Genomic DNA, 15,000 nt, shown 5'->3' with positions numbered 1-15,000 from the left:
CAAATTTAACTTGAAATTTGATTCGCGACTCACAGACAGAGCGAAAACGGTCTATAAAAAATAATTTGCTGCAAGCAATCTTACATGATTCTGCAAATTGAACAGCGTCTTTATACACCGTTCCATCTGGTCCTGCGAAGTCATTCGTTGCGTTGTTGTCCATAAAGCCACACAGGCCTTCAGTATAACCTTTATAGGCGGCCGTTGGTGAATATAGAACGTTCAAATATTGCCTCTTCATGACGCGACTATGCTTTACATCAACGGTAACTGTGACACCTAGAAAAGGTAAACTAAGGTGTTACACTAAGGCTATCTGATTGGCAGTAGGGTCGCTGAAGCTAAAACTATTGACTGTTTTGCAAAAGGGTTGAGACACTTGCTACTTAAAAATTCCTTCCGATAAACTTCGGATACGTTACGGAGACACTGAAAATATCGAGAAGAAATATATTTTACTCCTTGCTCACAAAAGTTAGTCAAAGTCTTGAATGCGATCTTGAAGTTCGTACAGCTTTGATTAATTGAGCTTGAATCAGTTTTGTTCAGTCTGACTATTTTCTGCCAGATAAGTTGTAGAGTCTAAAACCTTTTTGCAACTGGTGGTAGGCCTAAAAGCCCCATTGAAGTGGATTCACTTGACATTTACCTGTAGGTCTGACATTATGCAACCCTTTTTGGTTCCATAGATAAGCTATTCTTTACTCATTCAAATCTGATCCAGAATTGTCCTACCACTTCCAACATCGCCTAACTAGGTGCTGGGTACAACATGTTATATTAAACAAATAATTAGTACAATCATGGATGAAATGTCCACCAATTGCAACATTTTGATAGGATGTTTAATTGACCATGCTCAAATAATTGTGGCACGAAAGAATAAGGTTGTTTCCTGAAATTTAGGTTCAACCTTTGGTTTAGCCCAAAATGTAATGTAACATCTTAACGATATATTAATAAACCTTCTTCGTCAAAAAATTGAGAAATCCTTCGATCAAAGATTTTACGACCTTGGAAAATGACTATAGTCCTTTCCCGCATGCAACACCATAAATCTAGACACTTAAAGGACAATTTCATATAAATCAGTGAATTTGTCAACCGAACCTTCAAACTGATGCCGGAATGCGACAAAAAGGCATTCCTAGAAAACTTTGTCGAAGTGGTGTCGATGCTGTAGAAACGTCAGACAATATCAACGACAGTACACCAAACCCGTAATATCACATTCAATTTCTTTTCAATGGCCTTTCTCTTATGGTTCAATGCCTCTGTTGTTAAAAACTAGTAATAACCAAAGGTAACTGAGCGCGGGCGATTTTTAGGCTTTTGATCGATGTTCAAGTTTCACGTGGTAGGATTTCAAAACGCCCGTGATCGTATTGCGTTCAATGCATTCCATTCACTCTTAGTGGAAGTCTAAACGAATGTTAGCTTCCTACTTGCCAAGCCTGCATAATGGCAACAATGAGATTAGGAATGCATTCCCCTGTTGTCCCCCGCAACAAATAGAATACTTTCGCTTATATTGGCCCAATTTAAATACCTGATTGATATTGGAGCGACATAAGGAGTACACTACTTTCTTGAACTTCCGAGCTGAAACGTACTTGAACATCTAGCAAAACCGTTCCATTGTTAATTTCGATAGCAGAAGCATTGGCAGTAACATTGAGTAAGAAGCCATCGATCCTGTTAAAAGTAAAAATGTCAGTTAAAAAGAAATACTCTCCTCTCTAATGTTTTTTTCCTGGATTGCTAAAAAAAATGCATAACAACGGGAAAGTTTTTATGGCAATCTTATTACACCCAAGAAAGGACAGTGCATTTCCTAAAGAGGAAGCTGGCGCTATGTCTAACCAAAAAACTAATTTGTGAGTTTGAAAGTGTTTCTTCCGAAATTTCCCCTGTGAACTTTTTCGCTTTAAAATTAATCAGGAAAATTAACGGGATCCCGTCGTCCATCTGAAGGAGAAGTAAAAGACTGCAAGAAAAATAAAATAAACCAATAAAAAAGCAAGACATTCATCGCCCTATAAATAATCAGAAAACCTGCCCAACTGGTTAAACCGCCCGTTAAAATAGCACATGTTTATCTCAATGAGATTCCACCGAATTCAATTCATGAGATAACGCACGGTTGTGACGTCATCGGCTTTAATGTATTCCTGCGCAAATTGATGAAATCTCTTCACAAAAAAGGTGAATACTCCAGTTTCGAATTAAAAATTACCGCTGAATACAAACATTAACGACGCATTCATACAGTGTTAGCCTCGACGTAAAGTAAAATATTCAGAAATTCCGGCAAGTAAGTGTTCGAAATTTGACTAAACACAATACACAGAGTAATAAACAGGTCTTTTTCTCGTTGGAATTTGTGAATATATAACTTCAGATAGAGGCTAAGCCTGTAAAAAATGCGTCTTCACTTCTTTCATTCAGCGGTCATAGCGACCTCGAAACTGGACTATTCGCTCCCTTCTACACAGGTCAATCAACATGGACAACAGTAGTACAGCGATAACCTATGGAACATTGGGGAATCCGGATTCCGCAATCCGGGAAATTTTTGCTTGTGGAATCTGGAATTCGGGAAAAATTTGCATATGGAATCCGGAATCCTGGGCTTTGGAATTCGGAATACAGCTGAAAGAATCCGGAATCTCACTAGCGACTGGAATCCAGAATCCAAGTTCCGCTGGTAAAGGCTGGAATCTAGTACCTGGAATCCGGAATCCGCGACGTGGAATCCAGAATCCAAGACTGTCTTGGATTCCGGCCCTTACATGAGGAGGAATGACCTACCGAACATTGGGGGAATCCTCAGGATACTGGGTCTTGATTGTCATAACTGTTACAATGCTTTGTCCAGTCTTCACTGCTAACCCTCCAGTCAGTGAGGCTCTTTCATAATAGAAAAAGCGAAACTGAAGGCCAAAGTCGTTCTTTCTACTTTTGCAACCCCAGAACTCTCCAATGCCAAAGAAGTCGTATTCAACTCCTGAAGACGAAAAAAAATTAAAGGTAACGTAACTGAGATATTTCAAGCACTCCATTTTTCTACATGTCGCTCTACGATCCGTTTTAAGGTACCCTCCACAGTAATGTTTTTTCCTCACTAAAACGCGTAGAAAACTTCGCAAAAATTCTAGTGTTTTCTGCACATTTTCGTCCTTACGAAACCATCGAAACCGCATATGGGGTAAATAGTTAACTTCAATAGCACCCAACGAAGTTATCGTCTATTATCGCCACATGTTTGACCTTGTATAAAAAAATGTCATGCACAATCCATTATAGTCCGTGCACAGTAAAGTGACATTATTGCGAATTTTAAAAGTTTCTTGTATCGAAAGCTTATTTCTAGCTGAACTAGAAGCTAAAACTATTATTAGCTAAGTGTGTTTTTTAAAGTAAACGCCTTAATTTCATTGTTTAAAAAAAAATTTAAAAAAAGGCACCAAAGGGTTGCTGAATTCCCGCTTTATAGAAGATTGTCCTCATACACACACCATCTAAAGTTTCCAAATGCGGATCTCCTCTTCCTCCAGCTGTAGTTCTATCACACAATGGTCCTGTCCAGCCCCCCAGACATCGACATGCAGCCCCACAACCAGAGGTACTTTGAGCAATTCCGTTGCCTGAACATGTTGCCCCTGTAGAGTAAATCATTCGTGTACTAAACAAATTCACAAGCCCAAACAAAGCGAATTATCCTATATAAGGTATGTTTCGATCATACTATCTCATGATCAGTGACCGGCAAAAAACTCATCGCCTTTACATCCCTAACCTCCCTTCCAAATAAAGACGGAATCCACTAGGAAATTGAATAATTTGAATTCTCAGTAGACAAAAACCTTCTACCAGAATAGTTTAAAGAATATTGCATTCTTTTTTACATTTTTCAAGGCCTAAAGATGTAATGACAGGTCTGTAATTAGTCATCTGTAATTACATCAAAGAAAAGTTTTTATGAGAGTCTGAGAAAATTAATGTCAAATTTCACAAGAATTGTGAAAACGGATTGTGAAATTTGACATTCGTTTTCTCAGGCTTCCATAAGAAATTTTCTTTGGTGTTGTTACAGATGACTATCTTTAACCCTTGAAAAATGTAACAAAAAGTGCAATCAGTGCTTTAAATTATTCTGGTACAAGGTTTTGTCCACTGAAAATTTCAAAAAAAAAATTACTCAATTTCCTGGTGGCTCACCCACGTTGCATTTGTACAGACAATATGAGCCTCCACCCAGTCTGGGCCTCCAGAAGTAAACTATACGCCTACAACACGTCAATGGGAAATTCAAAATTCATGTTTCGGATGCCGATTATTCAAGCTCTCAAAACAATGGTTCGAATTATCGAGAGTAACATTATGTAAAGATTTTCTGAGAGGAAACAAGCGCGAGGTTCGAGTTATCAGGAGCCGCGTCAACTTTATTGTTAAGCTTTATCCGCCTAAATGTGAAAATACTGTAATCTTCAACACCTCACAATAAATATATACGTAAAGTAACCTTGAAAAATGATACTTCACAAGTTAGAACTGAAAACTAAAAAACTACGTGAAGACGCCTAGCCGAACTTACAGACATCGAACGTTCGTGGCACAAGTCAAATCAAAATAAATCTTGGAAGCTGGATCGTTTAACGTATCTAAATTTATTTTGACATATTATAAAAGGATTGTCGAACTCCTACCTCGGAATGGCCAAAGATCAGGCTGAGAGCAACCAGGTCCTTTTCGATTTCCGGCACAACATGGTTCTTTGCCACAGGGTGGTCCCGGTATTTTGACAGAGCTGTAAATGAAGAAAACAAGAGTGATAAACAAAAATATAAAAGATTTCAAACGTTCCAAGGTCAGACAAGGCAGATCCTTACTTCATACCACCATGGCCCACTCCGTTTCCAGTTCCTTGGTTACCATTACTGTGTTCATTTCCAGGGCTTTTGTTGTCATCAGTGGCTGGGGTGGCTGGTTTCTTACTTGGTTTATCAGTTGGTCGGTCTGTGGTTCCCGTACAGAACTATCATTAAAAAGACCGTAATGGGTTACAGTAATAACAACCAGATATGAATTACCTGCTACTTGACCAGCTGATAGAAACTGTATTCCACCATAAATTGAATCGACTTCGTATCAAAAATTCTATGGCATCAAAAATGGTAAGAAGCATAAACACCAAGTTTTTCTTGGTGGTCTGTTAGTTTTTTTTTTTTTTTTTGCAGTTTAATAACGAGAAGAAAATCTTTGATGCTAGGACAAGGGCGAACAACAAATCTGTTAACCATGAGTGTTGTTGGTCTTACCTTATTTCGAGGAACTGGACAGATACACATGCTGAAAGGGTAGAACCGACAATAACAGTTCAGGAAAAGAAAAGAAATGATCTTTTTGTCGGCCTTAGTTTAATTAAAACATATAACAATATACATTATCACATCAAATTCCCCTTGTTTTGGTTACTTCTATCAGAGGCACCCAATGACCAAATTAATGTTTCCAAATACGTGAACGGTTAACTGGTCTCTGTAGGCTTTAGAAGCCAGTTGGTTAATTTGGATCTGCCTAAAACACTATTTAACTAAAGTTTTACGTAAAATTTTCGTCTCATCCGAAACTGTTTGCTACTCTTATGTGTACGGTCCAACTTCCGAGGACGTGGAGTATCTGTACCTCTCAGTCTGGGGGACTTTTTATCTCTATAACAGTATTTTCAGAAGACCGTTTTCAACAGCTATTGTAATATCTTGTTAATAAAATGTGAAAAAGACAACCTCCAGAAATCGTAGGTAAGTTATCGGATAAACGCCGTTGAAAATTTCTCGAACTTTCCAATTTTCAAAGCAATATTTGCCCCTTGGAACGTAACAACGGTAAAGTCGTACTTGGATGCCCCTGGAATATGTTTGTTCTTTTCGTTAAAAAAATAAATTCCTTTAGCTGCATCCGGATTTCAAAGCCTATTATGGATTCCCCAAGACAAATTTCCCGGATTCCGGAATCCGTATTCCCTAACATGGTGAAATCAAATCTTTGGTGTCCTTTAGTGTTGAAAAGAACTTCGACAGCTGTCGTCAAGACGTTAACATTGTTACGTTTGAAGAACTTTTATGTTTAAGAGCTACCTGAGTGATTCCAGTTTGGAATATCCCAAGCTAAACGGAAGGACGAAATCCTTTCCCGCAAGAACAATGGTCGTTCCAACATTCACCCCAGCCACTCCATATGAACCTCCTAGCTCTGCTGGGTTGGAGCCTGGGCAGGAGCTTGACGGGTAACTTAATGAGACACCCGCTTGAAGTGGTGGGCTGATGTAAATTGATAATGAAAACTGCACGTATTTCCCAATTTTTCCCACTGCAGAAAAAAAAAAAGAAAAAAAAAAAAAAAGAAACGGGACTGTTTGTCGCTTGCAACAAAATAAGCTATGGAATAATCTAATCTTCAGTTTCAGTTTGCAACAAGTAACCGGCCAAGCAGGGTCCATTGTCGATGACTGTAGGAAAGCACACCTATCATCAAAATATGAGGTTTTCTTTTTATTGTAAGTACCTTTATTGAAAAACTTTTTAAACTTTTTAAGTGGGCTGAATAGGGACTTTTTCGTCAGTCCACCAATCCATCGAGGTGCTGTAGGAAGTTTTACTGACAACTTTGGAGTTAAAGTAAAGTCTATCGTTGCTTGTGGTGATATTTCAGTCTTCCACGTTGTCCAGCCTGATGAAATCGAGGCCTGTAAAATAGATTTTAAATAGATTTAGCCAGGCCTAATCCTGCAAAAGCGTATTATCAGAATTATTAATAAATCACATTTCAATGCTCATACACACCCTATCTTTAAGGACCTCGGTATACTAAAATTTAATGATATCCATTTGATTCAACTGGGCCAATTTATTTATTCTTGCAAAAATTCTTTCTTACCTCCAAGGTTTAATAACAATTTCTCTCAAAGCAGTCAATTCCACTCTTACAATACAATAAATTCCCAGGCCTACCGTCTACCGTATTGTCGTACAAACACTAAGAAGTCCTCGCCCTTTTTTCTAGGGCCTAAGTTTTTTAATTCACTTGACAACGAGGTCATCAACTCTCAATCCCTTTCCTAGCCTGCGTAGCTGGCGGTATTGTGTGGGTGCGAGATTAAAGTTTTGGCGGCGGAGCCGTGCTCCAAAAAAAGGGAGTATGGACGAGGCGGTTGAAATACCGCCTGCCAGAAAACCCCGGTATTTTGAATAGTCCGCACACCAGTGTGCGGGGAAACGGATTGGTCGAGGGCCATACATATATGTCAATCATGTTAGATGATCCTTCGCATATATTTCCCAATTAAGGGAGCAGATGGCAAACTGGAAAACGTAAGTGATTGTGGTTTCCCCTTTAAAACAGCATAATTGATGACCAAATAGCCGAAATGGCGTCTTTGAACTTCACAGCGCTGGAATTGTCTTTATTTAGCCGTAAGAAACAAAAGGTCAAAGAAAATTAGAACACTTTACAACTGCATCTGAGATCAAATCCTATCAGGAACACCTACAGAAGAATAAACCACAGGAAATGGTTACTCAGTATGCATGTAACAAACCAGCTTCATGACCTTTTAATGTTAAGCCTAGTGTGGCAAAAAAAGATTTACTCAGTCAAAGTTTAGAATGATACATGCATTGTGTAATGCTAGTAACCTTCGCGCGAGAGCTGAGAAAATAAAAAAACCTCGGTTCAACCAAACTCACAAGGTCACGTTTCACATTATCACGAGCTTAGGAGTCGTGTTTAGCCTATCAACGCCTATTTCTAAACTGTCTCGCGTGAAAATAATCGGAAGTTTCAAATTGCTGATTTAATTGGGATCAGCTAAGGTGACAAAAGTCGGCGGCATTCGAAAAATCATGGTTCTCTGGCAGGCGGTATTTCTCGCAGCTTCGCCGCTCGTGACGGCTCCGCCGTCAAATCTCACTCGAATATATTACAACGGCTCCGCCGCCAAATCTCACTCGACTACTACACAATACCGCCAGCTACGCAGGCTATCCCTTTCCTCTTTTAAGAAAAAACTGAAGATTAAATTATTGAGTAAATATGAAAACAGTTCATAAATCTTTCCATCTTTGACTTTTCGCCATCTTTCTTCAATTGATGTGAAACATCTCTAGCCCCTCGTTCGAGGAGGCCTAACCTCTGATAATCTCCTATAGTTTCTGTTAGGTCTCCTCGCTACTTCTTTTTTTCTTCTTTTCTTGTATTTTTTGTAATTATTGTGTGGCAAATAAAAATATAATAGAAAAATAAGCCTAAAAGCGGAGCCCCCAATTTCATTACAAAAATAATAGTGATGATGATCATTTTATTCACCCTGATGCACAAAGTAACGTAGCTGTAAATACTGGTATGAAATCGACGCCTGTAAAATAGATATGAGGCAGAAAAGTGTGTTTGAAATACTCTGGTATTGCTTTGGATTGGTACCGCTGTGGCTTATTTGACCAAAAAGGAAGTTTCTTGAAGTTCATCGGAGGATTCAATTTAATTAGTACATAATTCACATGGCCAGTATGATTGTCCGTTTCGTTGCGATGATGTATATGCCCCTTTTAGTAAAATCCAACTAGTGGTCTAGTATCAATGCTGCGTTCTGATTGGTTGAGCTACTACTAGGCTATATGTTATAGCCCACTAGTAGCACAAAGCGCGGGCTTTTTGGCGGCAAAAAGGATTAAAGTCTAGATTTAACTAGCTAGTTTTTTTTATTCTCGATTTTTTTTACCAACTAGTTGGATTTTACTAAAACAATTTTTCCCCTTCGGCCTCATGGGTTATTGACTTAGAGCCCATTCGGACTCGAGGAATAATTGTTAAATAACTGTCTGTTGTTACTTTTCAAAAAGGTTATTACTACGTATAAAAAGCTTATCGAGGCTGAAGTTTTTTCGCATGAATTAACCGTTAGTTGACAATTTTAAATTCCTGTAAACTTGTAACTCAAGGTGGCTTCGGCGAGGCAATGACGAATTTGTGACGTCATATGATAGTTCACCAAATATTAAACACAGAAAGACTGAAAACTGTGAGAACCATTGTTGTTTCAAAGCACCCTGCTCCAGGCATTCAGATACTAGAAAGAGCACGCAATTTTTAATTTTCCTCGCCCGCGCTCTTCTATCTGAAGGCTGGAACAGGCTAATTTTCAATTTTTATGAAGACTTTTAAGCTGAAAAGGTTCATATTTTCAATCCCTTTACATAGTGATTTGATAAAAAACAATTGCAAGGGAAAGAAAATTCAATATCTAGAATGCGCTCTGCCACATAGTTCAAATCATTAACTAGTGAAGCAAGGGATATGGTTTTTTTATTGGTTACATCCACGTCGAATGTGCTTTCGCCTTCAAAGTTTTTTAAATTACACTTACTGAATTTTTCGTTGACTCACATCCACTTGTCCAGCGACATTCTCCCCCAAAGGCTATCCTAGCAGCACTGTGAAAAGTATGACGCAGTCTTCCCTAAAAAAAAAAAACACTAGGATGTATAGATCGTCCCAATTAGAAGTTCTGCAGGCGTGGTAGTGGCTAAGGTCAGTATTCAATCTTAGCCGTCGCTATTTTCAATAAACAAGAAATCAAACTTTGGTCCACTCCGTCAATTCATACACCCAGGTGTATGAATTGAAATTTGCAAAATACTGCTGGGATTATTTTTGGAGTGACTATTGTCAACGTTACCTATTCTCCAAGAAGAGGGTATACACCCTCAAAATTGATTCTAAAGATATTATCTGGGAACAAGTTTTGCAGTTGGCGCGTTTAAGCTCTGTTAAATTAATTATAGTGTGGGAATCAAACGAGTTGACGTATGTACTCACCCCGACATTGATAAAAGCCCTTCCTGTTAACTCCGCAAATAATCCAATGGGAAGCGGTATGAGACCCAGACGAATATACCGCGTTCTACCGAGCGGCTTCCGTTTCAGTGGAATTACCTCTCCTTGGAAGCTATAGAACAGAGAAAGGCTGGATGAGGATTCTGATTAAACCTTGCAGATTGACATGATAACGTGAAAATGATCGCTAGCTTCCTTTGGCCAAAAGCGAAGCACTCATGGGATCTTATAAGAAATGTCTTTTTGGAAGTACAGTTCAACTTTTGTCGTAATCAGCAAGTAAACTTAAGACGGAATCTACCAGGACATTGAGTAATTCTAATTCTCAGCGGACAAAAACCTTGTACAAGAATAATTTAAAGAATATTGCATTTTATTTTACATTTTTTTTAAGGCCTAAAGGTGTAACTAGTCATTTGTAATAGCACTAAAGAAAATTTTTCATGGGAGTCCCAGAAAATGAATTTCAAATTTTACAAGAATTGTGAAAACACAGGTAAATCTCTGAAAATTTCAAGAGAAAGATGTAATTTTGTGGAATTTGACATTCATTTTCTCGGGTTCCCACAATAAATTTTCTTTGTTGTTATTATTACAGATGATTTATTATATCTTCAGGCTTTCAAAAATGTAAAAAAAATGCAATATGTCATAAATTATTCTGGTACATGAGTTTTGTCCACTGAAAATTAAAATTACTCAATTTTATGGTGGATTCCGTCTTAATTCCTCCTGAAAACATTATGAATCTGAGCCCGCGATCACTTTAAACAAGAGGGCGCTCTCCATTCCGGAACTTCCGGTTGTTACATCAAATGGGATGCACCATTATTCCGTTTGGTTCGACCAGAACACTCAGGACCAGCTCTGGTCATATCGGTCGTTCGAACTGAAATGTCCCTTTCTATTTGACAAAATTGTTGTCTGCGGTACCGCTCTTTTGTATGCTGCTTTCAAGAACAATAACCAAACGCACGGTGGCTTAAGTTGGGTCTGTGCAACCGGAATGTTTTCGTACCGTTCCATTGGGCACGTCAAATGTGCGAAATTTCAAAGCATAAGTTTTGTGTAATGGAAAGCGCCCAACTACTGGTCAGCGGGAAACTTAAAAAACATCTCACTTCAATGAGTTGTACACTTGAGCCCGTGATTTAGTCATGTGAAACTCATCAGCGGATATTCCTTTTTGAAAGTGTAATATACCGGAAGTATCGATTTCGTTTCGTATTACTACAGACAGCTGTTTATTGACCATAACATGGATGTCCACTATCTGGTTGTATTTTTATGTCTTGGACACCAAGCTAGTAAGTGTGACATTTCACATCTGCTAAAATAAAGAAGCAGACGGGGATTTTGTCACCTCAAAACTGAAGCAGCTGAGCTATGCAGAAACGCTAAAGAGTAGGGGGCCAACCCAGTAAGCCGCAGCTCTCTGGTTAGAGGATCACCCGAATCCTGTCGAGTACTTTCGTTGTCCCCAGTTCGTGGCATTCTAAATACAAGAAAAAGAGCGGAAACGGAGGCTTGTGACGTCATTCAATCATTCAAAATCGCAGCCATGATGGTTGTGGTCCTAAACTTTCCCTAAAACAGCATCCTTTTTATAAAACGATTTTCTTGCTGGTCGTATTTTTTATATTAGATATTAATTTAGACTAACCTCAGTCCAGCAACCACGTTGATCTCTACCTCAGCATCTATTGTACCTGTTACGTCAAGAGCGACATAAACGTCCTTTACTTCATAAACAGACAACGTTTTCTCGATACCAAAAGAAACTGATTGTTTTAGGGACACAGAAATGGAACCTTCAACTGTGGAGCCTGCCTTGGATATCATCTGTGAAAATCGAATTACAAATAAGTGTTACTATACATATTAATTATAGTGGTAGAATACAGATATCAATCATGTATCAGATTACAATCAAGTAATGTCCTGTTAAAGTGAAACAACTAGAATTCTCTGGGAAATGCTGGTTGCCTCGGAAGAAAATAGTCTTTAAAGGTAGTTGTAAAATTGTTCCAAAACTGTAAATATTTGGCCAGGCTTTAAGGGAGGAGTTCTTGCTGCTATGCCAACACTGAACTTGAAATGAAAAGAGAAATAGTGTAAATCCAATTGAACTGTATTACTGCGAGAGGGGATACGTATTTGAAAGTAGCTGGAAAAACTGTCCACATAATGTGGAATAAGCCTTAAAGCGGAGCTCCTGCTAATATTATTAACAACTTGCTTGACAGGATAAACTGTAATCAGCCATTGCAAAGAAGTCCATCAATCTTGTTGATGTTTCCAGAGTTATCTTCGACGGAGACACCGCTTCTGTTCAATGCTTATAAAACCAAGGATGACATAATTGACCATTGTTGCTCCTCGAATTTTCTAACAGCGCTCGCTTACCCTAAAACGTTTCATGTTATTGAAATACCAAAAAACTCGTGGAAATTGTAGGATATGTAAATTTTTGGGTTTACCGTCCCCACCCCTCATGTTTGTTAAATCGAGCATGCGTTTTGACTGTACTTTATGATGATTAGAATACACTTGTGTGCATGAGTTAGCAATGGCGTGAGTTTGTGGTTTAATCCGTAAGAGACTACAGAAGTGAACTCACATTTGAAAATGTTTGTTTGCTTTTTTTCAGTGAGGTGCGAGACAGAAAATCATATTTTTGCCGATAAATCGGTAAGCTACGTAACCTTTATACCCTGCCGGCATCGTTCCGATGCGCTTGCGAAAAACCATTTACCCACAAAAATGAAGAAATTGTATAAAAAATAACAACCTAAAAAACGGGTAAATATCGAAGTACACATTATCATCAAAACATTTAAAGTTATTCACCTTAAAGCGTCCAGTGTCTCCCGAAATATCGACAACATCGACCTCAAAATCCAAGCTGTTTTCTTTCTCTGCGGAACGCCGGGACCGTCTGTGTTGGTGTTGTAATTTACTAACCGACACGGCCGTACTAACTGTCTGATTGACATCTACTTTTGCAGGAATGACCTCGATAAGAAGAAAATCTTTGTAGGAATTCACTCTCACAACCTATAATAATGACAAGTGTACATTGTAGGAGTTATATACATATCTATATACATATTTTCTTTGGTAAACATCTTTAACACCGTAATTATTTTATAATGTCTAACATTCTACCTCCTGGAACAGTTAGGATAAACAGCATAATTATGACAAAGAGGATATCTATAATAGCTTTGAATAGGAATGAATAAGTAGGTGAGGGTAGTCTTTCACAATGGAGGAGTAATATCACATAACCACAAGCTGCAGATGCCCATGGCGATTGATTTTTGTTTGGTGATCGAGAATTCCTCAGAGTGTAAATAACGACACTGAACTAAAAGGTGTCAATAACTGTTCACCATGTTTTGCTGTTGATATCCACGATGGCATTGTGTCCGTTAACAGGATTACAAGTCATTATAGGGGCTCTGTCATGGCTGTCTAGTTCATTTTGGTAATACTCTCAATGTTTTGAGCAGTTATTTTTATGTTTCACTTAGTTTGAATTTTGACCAATTTCGTGACATAGTTCCTTTAAATTATAAAATTGAGTTTTTTCAAAGTCGCATTTTACATTTAATAGTTGTTTGTGTTCTTGCTAGCTAGACTAAAAACAACTTCGAGCATTTGGAAAAACTGTTTGTTGTTGAATAGTATTGAGTGTAGTCCCGGGGGGGGGGGGTGCACTTCCTTATAAGAGGCTAATGGGGATGAGCCGCTGGATGGGGTCACATTTTCACGACTTGATTGACTATAATGGGGTCGCATTTTCAATAGAGTTACTAGAATGGGGTGGCAAATTTTCGGATTTTTTGGGGTAAGACAGTCCTTCTTATTTACGGTTAGCAAAAGTACCAGAATGTTTGTACTGTAGGTGAAAAGTAAAGTGTTCTTCATTTAGTTTAAAAAATGGGTCAATTCATAAAAAAATGGAAAGTGACTAAGTTGGGATAGCGAAAATGACATATTTGCTCAAAAGTCACAGAATAGACTATAATGGTGATACAAGTGGTTACTCCAGACGCGCGTCAGTGACTCTCACAACCAAATAAGTACTATGTTAAATACTTTATTTCTGAGTGACTTACTCTTTCACTTTACAATTCTTCAACTTCCCTAGCAGAGTCCTTCTTCAAGTTAACCTTCTTCTTGACAGTTCTCTTGCTTACTCTTTTTCTATAACTACTTGCACCTTCTTCTAAAAGCTTACTTTTCAACAGCTCTCTATTTATTTGTTTGGTTGTCCATAATATGTTTACGTTAGTAATAATGCGTAGGATACATTTACGTTCTAATTAGCATACGATTAATTCGTAACCTAAAATTTCTTTGAAAAGCTTTTCTTCAGTTCTGGAGCAGGATAACTACTAAGGAAAACTAACTAAGTAAAGTTCAGTAAAAGAAACACACTTTTACACAGTTACTTTAAAGTTGTTTGGACCTTTTAAAGGTAAAACTCAAAGACACAAACTTCGTTAATGGTAAACAAAGGACAACTCCCATATTCATAAATGTGGAAACAAGATAAATAGATGGGACAAACTTCCTTCCTTTAATTAATCAATACCTAAAAAACGGAAAACTTTGTCAACAAACACTAGCCTTAAAACGCAAGTTTCCTTCGTAAATTACTAAAAGTGTCCATTAAAAGATAAGTATTTTCCGAGGGGCATCAAGTCAGGAGACATGATGTCTCACTCTTAAAAAGCACACTTTTAATATTTATCTTTCTAAATGCCGGAAAAGCTTATTAGTAAATTGGTTATTCATCATGTTGCATTCTTAAAGGTAAACACTTAGAATGTTCTAGAACCTTGAAAGCCTATTGATCGGATATTTATCGAGCTTTCATTAACTTTCCATATATCTTCAAAATCGGGAAGATAAGTCCTGTAAAAATGGGGTAGGGGCTCTGAGACGCCAGCGGTAAATACCCATCAAAAATTTACTCAGAAACCCCCCTCCCCCCGGTGGGGGTGTAGTTCGCAAGCTTAGTTCAGGTATGCACCTTTGCAATGAATCCTTGACTTGGCCTGCCAATAATGGAATCATTGACAGCAAACTGATGCT

General features: G+C 38.1%; 1 protein-coding gene and 1 pseudogene across 1 annotated transcript in view; both read right to left on the bottom strand.

Moving 5' to 3' along the window:
- The window catches only part of LOC140922900 (uncharacterized), a 21,010-nt gene extending 14,640 nt beyond the window's left edge, over positions 1–6,370 (bottom strand). Inside the window, exons 1-8 of the mRNA XM_073372941.1 lie at positions 6,141–6,370; positions 5,322–5,352; positions 4,893–5,038; positions 4,710–4,810; positions 3,519–3,662; positions 2,812–3,007; positions 1,550–1,695; positions 85–279 (exon numbers count right to left, since the gene is read on the bottom strand). Of these exons, the coding sequence (XP_073229042.1) occupies positions 85–279; positions 1,550–1,695; positions 2,812–3,007; positions 3,519–3,662; positions 4,710–4,810; positions 4,893–5,038; positions 5,322–5,351 (958 nt within the window). The 5' untranslated portion in view covers position 5,352; positions 6,141–6,370. The remainder of the gene's footprint in view (positions 1–84; positions 280–1,549; positions 1,696–2,811; positions 3,008–3,518; positions 3,663–4,709; positions 4,811–4,892; positions 5,039–5,321; positions 5,353–6,140) is intronic.
- A 7,605-nt stretch (positions 6,371–13,975) lies between these two features.
- LOC140922319 (uncharacterized) overlaps positions 13,976–15,000 on the bottom strand; it is a 4,879-nt pseudogene continuing 3,854 nt past the window's right edge.

This window comes from Porites lutea, chromosome 13 (assembly GCF_958299795.1).
Source record: "Porites lutea chromosome 13, jaPorLute2.1, whole genome shotgun sequence".
NCBI lineage: Eukaryota > Metazoa > Cnidaria > Anthozoa > Scleractinia > Poritidae > Porites > Porites lutea.
Note: the sequence above shows the minus strand (reverse complement) of the source record. Positions and strands in the feature narration are given on the sequence as shown.